General features: G+C 44.0%; 1 protein-coding gene across 3 annotated transcripts in view; it reads right to left on the bottom strand.

Annotated features, from left to right (window-relative positions):
• Positions 1-15,896, bottom strand: part of LUC7L3 (LUC7 like 3 pre-mRNA splicing factor) — a 239,154-nt gene that overhangs the window by 181,340 nt on the left and 41,918 nt on the right. For all 3 annotated transcript variants that reach the window (XM_029600251.1, XM_029600252.1, XM_029600253.1), the window contains exon 3: positions 11,124-11,163. In XM_029600251.1, the coding sequence (XP_029456111.1) occupies positions 11,124-11,163 (40 nt within the window). The remainder of the gene's footprint in view (positions 1-11,123; positions 11,164-15,896) is intronic.

Here is a 15,896-nt window from a genome sequence, read left to right on the forward strand (position 1 = left end):
CAGTATTCAAGGTGCGGTCTCACCATGGAGCGATACAGAGGCATTATGAAAATTTTCCGTTTTATTCACCATTCCCTTTCTAATAATTCCCAACATTGTTTGCTTTTTTGACTGCCGCAGCACACTGAACTGATGATTTCAAACTGTTATCCACTATGAGGCCTAGATCTCTTTCTTGGGTGGTAGCTCCTAATATGGAACCTAACATTGTGTAACTATAGCATGGGTTATTTTTCCCTATATGCATCACCTTGCACTTATCCACATTAAATTTCATATGTCATTTGGATGCCCAATTTTCCAGTCTCAGAAGGTCTTCCTGCAAATCATCCAGATATGGGAAAACGAACTCCCAGTCTGTGAAGGAATGCCGCCACCATGGCCAGACATTTCGTAGAGACACATGGGGCGAATGCAAGCCCAAATGGCAGCTCACAATTCTGGAAGTGCTGTTTTCCCACCATGAATTGGAGATACATCCGGTGAGTTGGGAAGATCTCGGTGTGAACACACACCCTTCAGATCAAAACAGTATAGCCAATCCTGTTTTTGCAAGAAGGGGAATCAAGGAGCCCAGGGAAACCATTTTGAACTTTTCTTTTTTAATGAATTTGTTCAAGGCCCTTAGGTATAGATGGGACGGAGTCATCCTGTTTTCTTTGACATCAGGAAGTACCGGGAGTAAAATCCCCACCTCCTTTACCTTGGTGGAACAGGTTTGACTGTGAGGGAGGAGAGCTCAGTCAGTACCTCATGCTGTGTTACCGGGCCCAAAAACAGGCTTGGGGGCAATTTGGCGGGACATCTGATAGATTCAATCGGTACCCTTGGTGAATGATGGATAGAACCTACTCTTTGGTAAAGAACTGCAGCCTTCTCCTGTCCAGCAGCTCCATCACTTCGGGTACAGGCAATAGGGCTACGTTCCCCATGATTCAGTCAAAATCCCATCCCTGGAGCTGACTGAGGCACCAGCTGGGGCTTTGGGGCTCTTTGCTGCCTGGAATGGCCGTGAGAGCTCTGGTGTTGAAGGGAGCAAGAAGGGCAGAGGATAGTACCTGCTCAGTCAGAAGAAGTATTTCCTCAGCCCCAATCTCATCAACCTCCTAGATACGGAAGATGGGTTTGGAGTGCTGGCGGAGAACTGCTGTAGGGATTTATTTTATTTATTTTATTTATTTAATTTTATATGTCCCGGATTTAGGCCATTGCATTCTTAACCTTATCTCTGAAGAGATTCTCTCCAGTGCACAGCAGGCTATCGAATCACTCCTGCACCTCTGGTCTGAGATCCAAGGACCGCAGCCATGCAATTCTGTGGGCACAGATTCCCACTGCAAAGACCCTCAATATCATTTCGAAAACATCACAGGTCAAGCAGACCTTGTGTTTTCCCAGCACTCTAGGCACTTATGCACCAGCAACTGGTATGTGTTTTTCTGCCGCTGAGGCAGTTGTTCATCAACATTCTGCACCTGCTTCTAGATGTCCCAAATATACTGGCTCATATAAAGCTGGTAGGCAGCTATGCAGGCAATAAGCATAGCACTTGGGTATACCATTCTCTCAAGAGCAAATAGAATGCTGGGATTATTAGGAAAGGAATGGAGAATAAAAGAGAATATCATAATTCCTCTGTATCACTCCATGGTGTGTCCTCATATTGAGTATTGTGTGCAGTTCTGGTCACCACATCTCAAAAAAGATAACAGAGTTAGAAAAGATACAGAAAAGGGCAACCAAAATAAGGGGGATAGAACAACTTCCCCTACGAAGAAAAGCTAAAGAGGTTAGGACTCTTTAGCTTGGAGAAGAGATAGTTGAGTGGAAATATAATATAGTTCTATAAAATGAGTGGAATGGATTGAGTAAATGTTAATCAGTTGTTTACTCTTTAAAAAAAGGTGCAAAGATCAGGGGACACACAATGAAGTTGTTAGGTAATACATTTAAAACTAATAGAAAATATTGTTATACTCAATGTGTAATTAAGTTCTGGAATTCATTGCCCCAGAGGATGTGGTGAAAGCTATCGGTGTAGCTGCATTTAAAACAGATTTTGACAAGTTCTTGGAGAAAAAGTACATTAACCATTATTAAGGTAGAGTTGCATAAATCCACTACTTATTCTTGGGGTAAGGAGCTTGAAATCCCTTGGGATCCTGCCAGGTATTTGCGGCCTGGCTTGGCCACTGTTGGAAAACAGGATACTGGCTTGATGGACCTTTGGTCTGACCCATTATGGCAAGTCTTATATTCTTATAGCATTCATCACTCTGTGATCCTTCCCCAGGGCTGCCAAGGAATGGATCCAAGAACAACTGGCTTTCTTGATAGCAAATTCAATTACCACCGATTGGTGGGGTAGCTGACACTTGTCGAATCTTGAGACCCTTCTGGACGAGATAGACTGCATCTGCCTTCTTATTCACAGGAGGCCCTGTGAGGGGGTGTTCCCACTTCCTTCACAGTAACTCCACAAGGATCTCATATACTGGGACTGTCATGATCTCTTTGGGAGGCTCCATGAATTGGAGGATATCACTTTGTGCCTGGTGTCCTCTTCAGTCATCAAATGAAAAGGAATGGCCTCCGTAATAAGCCTGAAAAATCCTGCGAAGAAGACATCCTCTGGTGGGGACTTCCTTTGTTCCTCTAGAGGAGATGGATCTGAGGGGAGACCATCAGAAGCATCTTCTGAGGGCATAATGAGTCATCCCTCCAGGGGGGTCTAAGGTACCCTCATCCCCATTGTTGACTGGGGATGGGGCCTGGGGCACTCAGCCTTTAGCCTTCACCCAGCAGTGCAGGCACTGATGTAACTGGACATGGGGCTGTAGGCCCCGGTACCTTTGCCGGTCTGGGGGAGGGGAAGCTTCTTCCTCCAAGGAACCGGCAACGACAACTTAGTCAGAGGGAGGCAGCAATGCCCTTCAGGGCATTGATGCCGTCCCAGGAACAGACGCTAGCTGGGTCGGTAACATGCCGATGAGCATGTGTAGAGGATTCTAGCAGTGACTCAAAGAGAGACAGTGCCAGCGCCAATATCCCTCATCAGCTTCTCAATGACCAGCTGCATATGCCTCTACAGTTCCTCCTCAAACACTTCCGATGCTAAGACAGGCTGGAACGGAGGACATGTGACCAGATCCTTTTCTAATAGAGAGAAAATTCAGTAGCTGGCATCAGGACCAATGGAGTCTGTGGCGGTCCCCCAGCATTGGAGAACTGGATCTCCTCGCAATGGGGACACTTTGGGGGCATCATAGCCGAAGCTGGTGTAGCTCCGTTCCCGGTACCATTCATCGACAAACAGATTCCGATTCTTCTTCGGCTTCCTTCGATGCTCGACATGGTCCTTTTCCGGTGCAGAAGTCAATGACAAGGAAACAGATATCAACCTGGAGGAGCCAGACAATGGCTGGTCTTCCAGCCAAATGCGTCAACAGAATCGATGGCCTCACCCATGTCAATGGTTTGGTGGCCACTGATGTAGCTCCAAGGGCCCTCAATGCCAATGCCGATGACCGTTTTCTCCCGCCAAAGAGGTGCTCCATCTTATCAAGCCAGATCTTACATCCCTTCGGGGTCATCTAGACGCACCTGCTGCAACCCCTGACATCACTGTGAAAACTCAAGGCAGAGGACACATGGGGAATCCGTGATAGACATGGTCCTCGTGCACCGGGGGTATCGCTTAAATTCTGTGGTGGACATGTCACGAAATTAAAGGGCCATGAAGTCGAAATTGATGGCAGTGGCCAGCAGACACCAGATTTACTGCTGCCCCAGGGGTATCGAAGCAAAAATAAACTTGCCGAAAACCCTATTCTAGGACGCTAAAGGAATAACCGGGGTCGGGGGGCACCCACGTTGACCGCACGAGGCAGTGAAGAAAATTCTCGCAAAAATGTTTTACATAAAAGGCCAGGTAGGCCAAAAGTCAGAAAAACTGAGGCTCTCAGATATGAATCAGGCTCCACAGAAACGAGACTTGATGGGGACCCTATGTGGACGCATGGTATAATGCATGCTCATTAAGGCTCAAAGTTCTAGAAACTTTGACATACTTTTTTTGTGCCGGGCTCATCTGATGATATCACCCATGTGCATGGACTACCATCCTGCTTGTCCTTGGAGAATTATTTCTATCATATTTGTCTGGTTTGTTCATAACTAAATTGTGAATGTCATTTACAATACGCCTTGAACAATTCCACTGGAAATTGTGAAAGAGCATTTTAAAAAATATAAATAAAATATATTCTGAATCTGAAAAGCCCTTGCATGATTCATCTGAATCAGTACTGTTCAGGAGCAATTAGGGATGAGTGGTGTGTTGCTTCTGAGAGTTCCACTCCTAGCACCCCCCTGCACTTCTGATGGCACCCTTCAATGACACTGCTTTCCCCTGCACCATAAAAACAATATTAGAACAGAACAGGAGCAGGCAGCAGATATTTTTCCAGCTTGAATTTCTTCTCAGACCCTGCCCCTTCTTTCCCCTGTTTAAAAACAAAACAAAACAAAACAAAACAAAACAATTCTAACTTGGGAGGAGAAATCCTTGCCTTCTTGTTTCTCAGTTCTATCCATATTGCCACTAGTAGTTGTGCTCACACTAGGTCCCATTCATATCAGTTGTTACTAGTGCCACATCTACCTCTTGCTCCTTGTGGCATAAAGGAATTTGACCAAGACACTTGTCATGACTAGGAATTTTTATTCTTTTAATAAGTGTAGTGTAATCTTCCTCTACTACTTTACACACACCGGTACATTAGTGTTGAGTGGAGAGACACACAGTCAGCAAGCATACCACACTTAGTCTTGTTAAAAAGCATGCCACGTACTACTTGCTTGCTAATGGCCTATAAAGACTCACTTCCGGGGGAAAGGAGAAAGCAAGTGCAGAGCGGCAGCGTTTACCTGGACTTAATTTTGATTCCTGCATTGATTTCCGCAAAACTACCTTTCCGAGGTCGGGGCTTGTTCCTGGCACTGCAGGAGTCGCCGCCTTACTGTCGTCATCACCAGGGGACCGGAAGGTATTAAAACGGCCCCCTTTCTGGTGCGCAGCCACCGCCGGCGCGCCATCTAAGGGGCACGCAGCTTTGTTGGAGTTTTCTCGACCTGGGATATAGTTTAGAACAACTATCCAATAGTGAGTAAAATTTATTTATCCTTATCCTCCCCCAGCTTCAGGAGAATTAATGATAAATACCTCACAGAAAGAGATTAAAAAGAAGTCTGGTGGACTTTTCTTTACAAGTATTTAAACTAATGCCACATACTAAAAGGAAAACACAGATGAGGGAGGTTATGTCCTCGACCCCCCTTCAGACAACATTGCAACCCCAGATGTCTTTTTTTCTCGGCATCAGCCAATTTAGGCCCAGAGGAAAGGGCTACTGTGGAAAGCATTTCAGAGCGAGAAATGAATCCACTAGCCAAAGCCATCTCACTAAGCCCCGGGGGCTCCTTGTACTCCTTCCCCACCAGTTACAACTATAAATGAAAGAGGTCCTCTTATGTTGGATGAGGTCTTGAATGAAAAGAACATTTCATTAAAACAAGGAATGGAGAGTGGTGACCATGCTGTGGGGGGACTGGAGGACCATAGACCTCAACCGTAGGTTATCTTACCATCTAAACCTATTGAAATTATAAACGAGACTTTGTGGTCTGCAATTAAGTCTTTAGAATTGGCAATAATGAATTTAACTGTAAAGACTTCTAATTTTCATCAGAAAGTATTAGATTTGGAAAAAGTCATGTCATAATAAAATGTCAAATTATGAAGCGAGATTAGGAAAGGTGGAAACCCTGCAGAAGAACTTTATTAAATCTGACAATTAATGTAAGGAAGGTAGAATATATAGAAAATACCCTGAGATATCTAAATCTGAGAGTCTTAAACTTCCCCTTTCAGAAAATAATATAATATCTGCAAAAGATATGTTCGTAGAATACTTACAACAGGTACTTAAAATGCCGAATCAAGCTATACCAGTAATAGCAAAAAAATGAATATACCGGTATATCCTTAAAAGAAGTGCCAGAGAACCAAGTGGGTGAGATACAGCCACTAACTTCTTTAAATTTAACTGAAATAAATTTAACTGAAATAGAAACTTCAGTGCATACTGAGATTTCTGTAAGAACTACATTACAAGTATCATTTGTGTTCCAAACTGAAAGGGATGCTGGATTAAGATTATTTCTAAAACACAGAATGGAGAAATTTCATGGGCAACAGAGATCTGGTGAGATCAACCCAATTAAGAAGAAAAGATTTCTTGAGGTTGAAACGAAGTTATTGCAAGGGGGGCAAGATTTATCTTACGGTACCCCTGTAGATGTGAGATAGATTACAAGGAACACAAATATGTCTGAGATACCTGCGTTACAAGCCTTTTTGGAATCTTACCCTATTAACACAGCAACTGGATAGGTGCATATAAGAGTATTTTGGCTGATATCTCTTAACTGTGAGAATACATCTCTATTGTTTTTCCTTCTTATTTATCGCTCAATTTCTTTATTATAAAATTAATTCTCTTGAAATGTCTAAAAATCATACAGAAAGAAATTAGTTTGCTTTTGAGTAATATAATTATTCCTTAATTATATCTTGTTTTCTGTATCTGCATATATATATATATATATATATATAAACTGATTTGTGTTTATATATATATATATGCATAAAAAAAAAAGAAAGAAAGAAAAAGACTCCCTTCCTCTCCATTGTTGTTGCTGAACTGTGTGTCCCCTCAGGCATCATTACCATAGCTGTGTCATAAGTCACCCAACTTATATATGACCCTGCTCTATGCACTGCTCAAGGAATCCAACCTCCTCTACCATATTTATGCTAAGAAAATTACTTTGCTCCTTGGGCCATATCCAGATTCAACTCCAGCCTAAAGAAAATTTCAAACTGGCTTCTCCACAGCAAACAAATTAAACCCCAAGAAAACAAAGGTCCTCCGAATTAGTAAACATGAAATTACCCATTCTCCCATCAAGTTAAAAGCTTGGGCTAGACTCAACTTTCCACGGATACCCAGATTCTTTCAGTAACTTAGAATCAGCCTTTTTCTACTTGCACTATCTTTGCCCTTACTTCTATGGCCCTGCATTTGCAACAGTCATCCAGACATGTTATCTCCCTCCTGGACTACTGCAGCACTTTTTATAATCAGTCTACCAAAGAAATTTGATCACTGAAACTTGACCATCATCTGCAAGTCATCTAAAACATTGAAAGCATTCTAAACACAAGGAAATTTGATCACATAACCCTATTTAAAATTGTTTATATACCGCTTTTTGTAGCATTAAGCGGCAAACAAAAGTAAAACATTCACAGTAAAATACAATAAAACAGACAAAAAAACAGCACACAGACTGAAAAATAAAATGGACTGAGATCATCAGCACAAACCAGTAAGCAGTAGGATGATGGTAAACTAAAGAGTAAACAAATTAATTTTCAAAAGTTTTCTGAACTCTTTATAGTACAATTAGATAGTCGCAGTGTCACAGGTAAGAAAGTTCCAGTGTCGGGTAGGCAACTGAAAGCAAGAGCTCACGAGTCTCAGCGAGTCTTGCACTCAGTCTGGTGGTCCCAACTCCCACAGAAATAAAGGTATCGACCACTAGGAAAAGAACTTTCACAGGCTCTACCCCTACCCTGTGGAATGCCCTTCTACCCTTCATCAGACAGTCCCTCAGACCTGCTCACTTTCAGGAAGCTGCTGAAAACCTGTTTGTTCATAGCAGCCTATGGCTCTCTGCTTCCCCCTAGTCTTAGGAAGGGGCTATGAAAGCCTCAGGTGACTACTAATGCCTTTCCCGAGTTCACAGGAACCACATAATTTGCTAATCCACCGAATTCCTCTCCCATGCCATTGCTGAACTATATACTTTCCCCCAGCTGTCATTACCTTACCTGTTTTCTATGGAGATATCCAAAATAAAATTAAGTCAATGGTGAAAAATATCACAAAAATTTGCACCTAATTGCACACTGCACACGCAAGATTTTTTTTTTTTTTACTGTTATTATTTATGCCACAAAAAAAGGGAGGTTTTAGACTCGTGATTTTGCCTTTTACCAAATCAGTGAGGTTTCACTTGCATTTGGCATCTAAAGTCTTTTTCCTCCTTAAAAATAATAAATCTGTGTGCGTGCAATGTGCAATTTGGTGCAAATTTTTGTGATATTACCTTACCTGTGCCATAAACCCTCAACTCTTAATATTCCCCACCCCCCAAATCTGGCATTGAGTTATTCTCTTTCCTGCTACTCCTAATTCCTGTTCTTAGAATCTACCTTATAAATGGGCTCTGACCGACGGCCCACAAATGCGCAGTAGAGAGCCGCTCTACCGCGCATGCGAGCACGTTGGTCAGAGTGGAGCGTGCCCGAAAAAAAAAATGGCGGTGGGTCCTTAGGAGCAGGAGCGGCGACGAGCAGGAGCGGGAGGAGCAGTAGCGGCGACGCGCGTGAGGGAGGGACACCCCCCTCCCCCGGTTGTGGATGAGCTGAAAGGGGAGGGGATTGAGAGAGGGGGAGGGAGGAGAGAGTGAGGGGAGGGAGGAGAGAGAGGAGAGAGTGAGGGGAGGGAGGAGAGAAAGGAGAGAGTGAGGGGAGGGAGGAGAGAGAGGAGAGAGTGAGGGGAGGGGGGAAGGAAATGAACCGAAAAATTCTTTTTAAATGTAGCCTGTTGTTACGGGCTTAACAGCTAGTTATAACCTACTCTGGAATTATTTACTGTAATCATTTTACTCTAACTTACTGTTATAAGGTTCTCTTTTGTAGTAATGTTGCTTAGTACACGCTTTGAACTCTTATGGTGGAAAAGTGTGATCATAAATTATGACAGCATGTGTAAAAAGTCATACACCAATCAATATATGCAGACTCCTTTCTACAACCAAAAGGCCGATACAGTAAAAAAATCGCGGGAGAGCAGGCCAGTGTCCTGTGCGCGCGATACAGTACATTAATTTATTTAAATTAGGGCCCGCAGCAAAAAGAGGCGCTAGGGACACTAGTGCGTCCCTAGCGCCTCTTTTTGGACCAGAGCAGCAGCTGTCAGCGGGTTTGACAGCCGACACTCAATTTTGCCGGTGTCTGTTCTCAAACCCGCTGACAGCCACGGGTTCAGAAACTGGACACCAGCAAAATTGAGTGTCCGGTTTTCAACCCGCGAGCCGATTTCAATTAGTCAATCGCGCGGGAATACCTAATAGGGCCATCAACATGCATTTGCATGTTGCGGGCACTTTTAGGTTCGGGGGGGTTAGACGCGCGTTTTCGACGCACTATTACTCCTTACTGAATAAGGGGTAAAGCTAGCGCGTCAAACGTGCGTCCAATCGCGTCTGGTGGAGCGCACTGTACTGTATCTGCCTGAAAGAAAGCCAGAACACAAAAAAAAAAAAAAAAAAAAACCAAACAAAAGAAGAGTAGTGCTCAAGACTGGTTAATTCAATAGGAACTTAACACACTGCAGATTTACAATAAAAAGTCAGCTCTCACTCTCTGCAGTGCAAAACTGCACTCACTGTACACACAGAGGCACATTGATTAACCTCTGTCTGTTCAATGTATGGCACAGCAGTAACTAATACTGAACAGACCATAAAAAGAAAATAACACAAATAGGAAAACATAATATACATAAGCCAGTTATTTAATTCACAATGAGGGAGGGATTTAATAAAGAAGTCATACCCCAAAATAATCCAAGGCCAATCTATTAAGGTCTAAACCCAAAAGTATTATGAGACAAACTTAGGTGAAATAGCCCTTGTCTGGAAAAAGCCATAAAGCTGTATTGAATCAAAAGATATTTCCTTCAAATTTTACCACATTTACATGGGAATTTTAATAGAAAAGCAGCACCTAGGGCCAATCACTCTCTGCTTCTTCAAAAGAAATTTCCTCCTATGCTGCGTTTCCTTTACAAAACATCTATAAACCAAGAACTTTTATAATGAGTATTTTGAAGGCGAAATAACAGCCTCATTGTCCACTGTTTATTAGATTCCTACAAAAATGTAACTATAAAAGAGTGGCTCTAATTTCGGAATGCAACTGCTCTAAAATACTTGTAAGGTCAAAACTATCAGAAGGAAATTCGGACTTCTCCATAACTATCCAGAGGAAACAACTATTTAGAAATAGAAGGAATAACCTTTTAGGAAACCTTGAAGAAATCTAAATGAGTCCTCCTTACTTTTAAATTTTCCTTTCATCTAAATCTTTTTCCACAGTTTTTCAGAGCTTCGGAAACACAACCTCTCCGTCTAAGATCTAGCAGAGAAATAAGCAGAAAAAAAAATGGGGGCTACTCACAGGTTGCTTTCACTTTCAAATTTGGGAGGGGGGACGGGGGCTTGACCTTAAGCGTCTTTCTACCACGGGGCCAGTCTAGCTACAGAAGCTTCATTGGCTTGCCCCACAGACTTAAATGGAATCCAGAAAAGAAAAATGAAAACTAAAATTGTCATTATTTTCATTTGTTTTGTTTTCAATGAAATTAAAATGTCCTATCATTTTGAATTACTCATTCATATAAAATGAATGCACATACCTTTAATCGCAGTTCTTCCAAATGTTTTTCTAAATTCACTAATCACACTCCTCCTGCTTTCTGTCAAGTAATATTTTCCATTAAAACCCAAACTTTTTCTTTCAAATACATCCACAGCTAACTTTCCCTTATATCTCTACTGTGGTGTCCTGCAATCCCAGCACTTTCAACTGGATTATTTACTCTTCTACATGCTCACTAAGCCTACTTTGTTTTGAGCCTTTTCCCTCCTTTCTTATGAAAAACTCCAACAGTATAATTTTCAAGCTAAAAAAAAAAAAAATTTGTTCCATATAGCCTTTCAATAAACATTTCCTTGGCTATATTCTCATTTTGCATGTTGCAGCTTACTTTACAGCGCACTTTTAAAGAGAGCCTAATGAATAAAATTTAATCATGATTAGCAGAGTCCTGTTGTTGTGGGATAACCATATTTATTGCACTGCTGACAATTTACAAATAAAAAGCAACAGTTCCAGAGCATTCTGCAAATAATTCTAAAAATGTACTTACTGCTTACGTAGATTTTCATCATGAATCTTTTCACAAGGACCTAAAAATGAACATTAGAAACTTTAGACTTCATATATAAACTATATTTATATAATTGGAAACACAAGAAATTATATTATTGTTCACTACAGATAAATTCAATTTTTCTGCTTGTACGTACAATTAAAGTGTCAGTCCTAAATAGCCTTCTGAAAATATCAAACTACTTATTTCTTAATTCAAGATTCTTCTTTAGCTTTTATTAAACTAGTACATATTGACAAATAAGGTTCCACTGCCCTAGGTCTGCCAGATAGTCCCTGCTCATCCTGTTCTATGAAAATCTCCCTACCATACAAGCTAAATTGCTTGCAGAAGACGTTTGCATTTGGTACTGAGAGAGAAAGCATCTCTAAGGTGGCCCATCTGAGCACCAGTGACAGACAGCATGGTGTAATTTAACAGCCAAAAGTGGAGAGGAGTTACACAAAGCAGAAAGTCCTGGAAGCATAGTAAGCACTGAGAGTAGGAAGGACATAAGCAAGATAAATGGCTACACAAGTTAAGTCTACAACTTGGAGGAGAACAGACAGAAGATATGAAAGAATTTTATAAAATTTTGGGTGTACAGCAAATAAGTCATGGCTCATTACTCTTTCAAAATAGCAGAAAGACTGGGGGACACTCCATGAAACTAGCTAGAAGCAAATGTAAAACTTTTTTTCCAGTCAATACACAAACTATGGAATTTGCTGCCAGAGAATATGGTTAAGGGAAGTAGTATAGCTGGGTTTAAAATAGGTTTGGACAAGTTCTAGAGGACATGTCCACCAATGCTTATGTCTCCAACGCTTACCTCTGGAAGTAAGCAACATGAAATGGATTTTCCTATTAGGATCTGCTGGTACTGCCAAATGATCCAGACTGGCCACTGACAAAAAGGATGCAGGGCTTGGACCATTGGTCTGACCTAGCTTGACACTTGGAAGAACAGTGGGCTAATGGTGAAATTACTTACCTTATAATTTTGTTTTCCTTAGTGTAGACAGATGGATTCAGGACCAATGGGTATAGTGTGCTCCTGATAACAGTTGGAACCGGAGTCAGATTTCAATCTGACGTTAGCACCAGTACATATACCTGTGCAGGAAGCTCTGCTCTTCAGTATTCTCTTCGCAAAGCAATTGTGGATATATGTATGTCTGGATAATTTGATTAACTTGGTTAACTTTGTTTAACTTTAATAACTTGAGAAATGTGATCAACTTGAACTGGTTGATGTGGACTATAGCTGGAAACAGCCAGTGCACTCAACCGAGAAACACCGACACCTGGTAACTATGGCTGTCCTAGCTGAAGGGACGCATGGCTTACCCATGTTTGTCTTGCTCTCGGGAATTGACACCCAAGGTTCTCGTGCATAGCAGCAGCCGTGGGCGGGATACTGAATCCATCTGTCTACACTAAGGAAAACAAAATTATCAGGTAAGTAATTTCTCCATTTCCTGGCGTGTAGCAGATGGATTCAGGACCAATGGAACGTACAGAAGCTACTCCCGAACCGGGTGGGAGGCTGCCCGTGGCCCACTTAGTACTGCCCTTGCGAATGATGTGTCCTCCCGAGCCTGAACATCCAGGTGTGAATGGAGGACCATGTCGCCGCCCGACAGATCTCGGCAGGTGACAGCATCTTGGGTTTTCGCCCAGGTCACTGCCTGGGCTCTGGTGGAATGGGCCTTGACTTGTAGAGGTGGGGGCTTGCCTGCCTCTATGTAGACCGCCTTGATTACTTCTTTAATCCAGCAGGCTATGGTTGCCCACGAGGCCACTTCCCCTTGTTTCTTACCACTGTGAAGGACGAATAGGTGGTCCGTCTTTCGTACGGATTCCGACCTGTCTAGGTATCGGACTAGGAGTTTGCCAACGTTAAGATGGCGAAGGCGGCAAGATTCTTCCGAGTCTTTATGTTCGTCTGAAGATGGCAGCGAGATGGTTTGGTTCTGGGAGGAAGGAGGGGACCGTGCGTAGCTGTATGGATCCCGATGTAAATCTGAGGAACGGTTCTCTGCAGGATAGTGCTTGAAGTTTGGAGATGCGACAGGCCGAACATATTGCCACTAGGAATGCAGTCTTCAAGGTTAGGAGTCGTAGAGGCAGACCTCGGAAAAGTTTGAAGGAGGCTCCCGCTAGGAAATCTAGTTCTAGATTGAGATTCCATAGGGGTACTGGCCACTTTAGGGGTGGTCGAATCTGTATGACCCCTCTCAGGAAGCAGGAGACATCCGGATGAGATGCTAAGCTGGTGCCTTCCACTTTGGCTCCGAAGCAGGCCAGAGCCGCCACCTGAACCTTGATGGAGTTCAGATACAACCCCTTCTGTAATCCACCCTGTAGAAATTCCAGAATCATGGGAATTTTGACTGTTCGCAGAAGGATGTCGCGGTCTTCGCACCAAGCTTCAAATATTCTCCATATTCGTATGTAGGTCAGTGATGTGGAGAACTTGCTTGCTCGGAGCAAGGTGCCAATCACCACCCTCAAGTATCCGCTCTTCTTCAGGCGTTTCCTCTCAATGGCCAGACCGTAAGAGAGAATCGAGTTGGGTCATCGTAGAGGATCGGGCCTTGCTGGAGCAGATCCCTGTGTAGAGGCAGAGGGAGAGGGCTCCCCATCACGAGTTTTCGCATGTCTGCGTACCACAGCCTTCTTGGCCAGTCCGGGGCACTAGAAGTACTAGTCCCCTGTGGTGTTCTATCTTGCGAATAATCCCGCCCAGTAGTGGCCGTGGGGGGGGAAGGCGTATAGCAGGTCTTCCTGTGGCCAGGTCTGGATAAGGGCATCAAACCCTTGGGATTGTGGCTCCTCTGTGGCACTTGTGCCTGGAATGGCGAGCTCCTTCAAGCTGAGAGCCACGAGATCTGGAATCTAGTCTTTGGAGAAGAAGTGACTCGCGGTTCGGTAAGATTCCGTTCCTGGAGGTATTTCCCCTTCCTCCTGGGGGGGGGGGGGTTCTTGATCCTCGTCAAAGATGTCCGTGTCCCTTATAGAGAGGCTTTTGGCCGGGGGGAGCACGCCACTGGAAGGCCTGGAGGACCCTGGGAAGCAAGGGTCCTCTGGTGGCGGATGTATCTGTGCCATCGGTGGCAGCTGCATGTGGACAAAAGGTGTGTAGACCCTTAAAGAATTCTACCCAGGAGAAGGATCCTGGGTCTAGATTAAAGGCCGCTGCGTTCCCCAGGGACACCGTTTGGGGGAGGGTCATGCTGGGGATAGAGAGGTCCGGGGTACTATCGGTGGATCCGGAATCCTGTACTGGCTGGGGAGGGCCTTGTCCAGGTTCTCCCAGGGCCTTTTCGAACTGTAGACACAGAGCCGTGGCCTCCTCGTGCTGCGCCGCTCTTATGTGGCAGGCTGGGCAGAGGCCTTGTGCCTCGGTTTTCTTGGCCGATGGTGCCATGGTTTTGTGCGCGTAAGTCGTCGGAACTCCGGTCTGTGCCCAAGATATGCGCGCGGCACCTATGCACGCGCCGCTGAGCGCACAAGTAATTTGTGCGCCCAGCTCGTCCCTGTGCGCACGGTTCAGTTAGGCGGACAGAGCAGCAAAATGGCGTCGGCGACCACGCGAGCAAGATGGCGACCACATCAGAAGGTCTCCACATGGGAGGACCCTCGTATCTGATCGGGGTCTAGCCCGGCCTGGGCAGATCAACCCGATGGTACAGACGCTGGCAGGCAATCTGTGCGGCTATCTGAGCCTCGGAGACCATAGACTTAGAAAAAAGTTTTCTACCTTACCTTGTCTCGGCGTTTCCCAGTTTCGTTGCGGGCGGTCTCCGGCTGCGGGGGGAAGAGGGTATTACCTTCACCACCTCACTCGGTATTGCACCCGCTGCCTCTGAACCGCTTCCATTGCTGGGGGCTAAGTCCACACCAGGAACCGGCTACCGGACCGAGGCCTATCTCTGAGGAGTCTCGGAAACCACCTCAGGAAATCTCAACTGGGGAGGGACCCTTAGGTACCACTGCAGGAGAGTGGGGCTCGTCTGGAGAGGTAAGATTTCTTCTTTGTTTGGAATTTTTCTCTCTTTGGTTTGAACACTTAACGCTGAGCAAGCCTGTATAGAGTCCCGAACTGCTATGGAGATGGAAAATACTGAAGAGCAGAGCTTCCTGCATGGGTATATGTACTGTGCTGACGTCAGATTGAAATCTGACTCAGTCTCCAACTGCTATCAGGAGCACACTATACCCATTGGTCCTGAATCCATCTGCTACACGCTAGGAAAACTAAAGTTATAAATAATGGCAAAAAAATGTTACATCAGGAAAGAAAAGTAAGAACAGAAGGGAAAAAAAATATTCAAAAAGTATAAAGGGTCTCTCTAAGAGATGGAAGATCCATGTCAAGTACAGAAGCTATGTGCTGGATGAAAGGGCTCGCTGGGCTATATATATATTTGACATCCTTGATCTAGGCAGCAATGCAGTGCGGATCATTTTGCAGACTTGTAATTCCTGTTCACCATTACAGAACAGAGGTGAGCTAGTGAAGCTGCTGTAGCGCTAACTCAAGGGTGGCCAACTGCACTCCTCAAGAACTACAAACAGGTCAGGTTTTCAGGATATGCACAATGAATATGCATGAGAGAGATTTGATTAAAAGGGAGCCAGTAGATGCAGATCTCTAAGATGCATATTCATTGTGGATATCCTGAAAACCTTGCCTGTTTTGTGGCTCTTGAGGAGTGGAGTTGGCCACCCCTGCTCTAACGTGGTAAGCTTTTACTTTATCCT

The sequence above is a fragment of the Rhinatrema bivittatum genome, chromosome 4 (genome assembly GCF_901001135.1).
Source record: "Rhinatrema bivittatum chromosome 4, aRhiBiv1.1, whole genome shotgun sequence".
Classification (NCBI taxonomy): Eukaryota; Metazoa; Chordata; class Amphibia; order Gymnophiona; family Rhinatrematidae; genus Rhinatrema; species Rhinatrema bivittatum.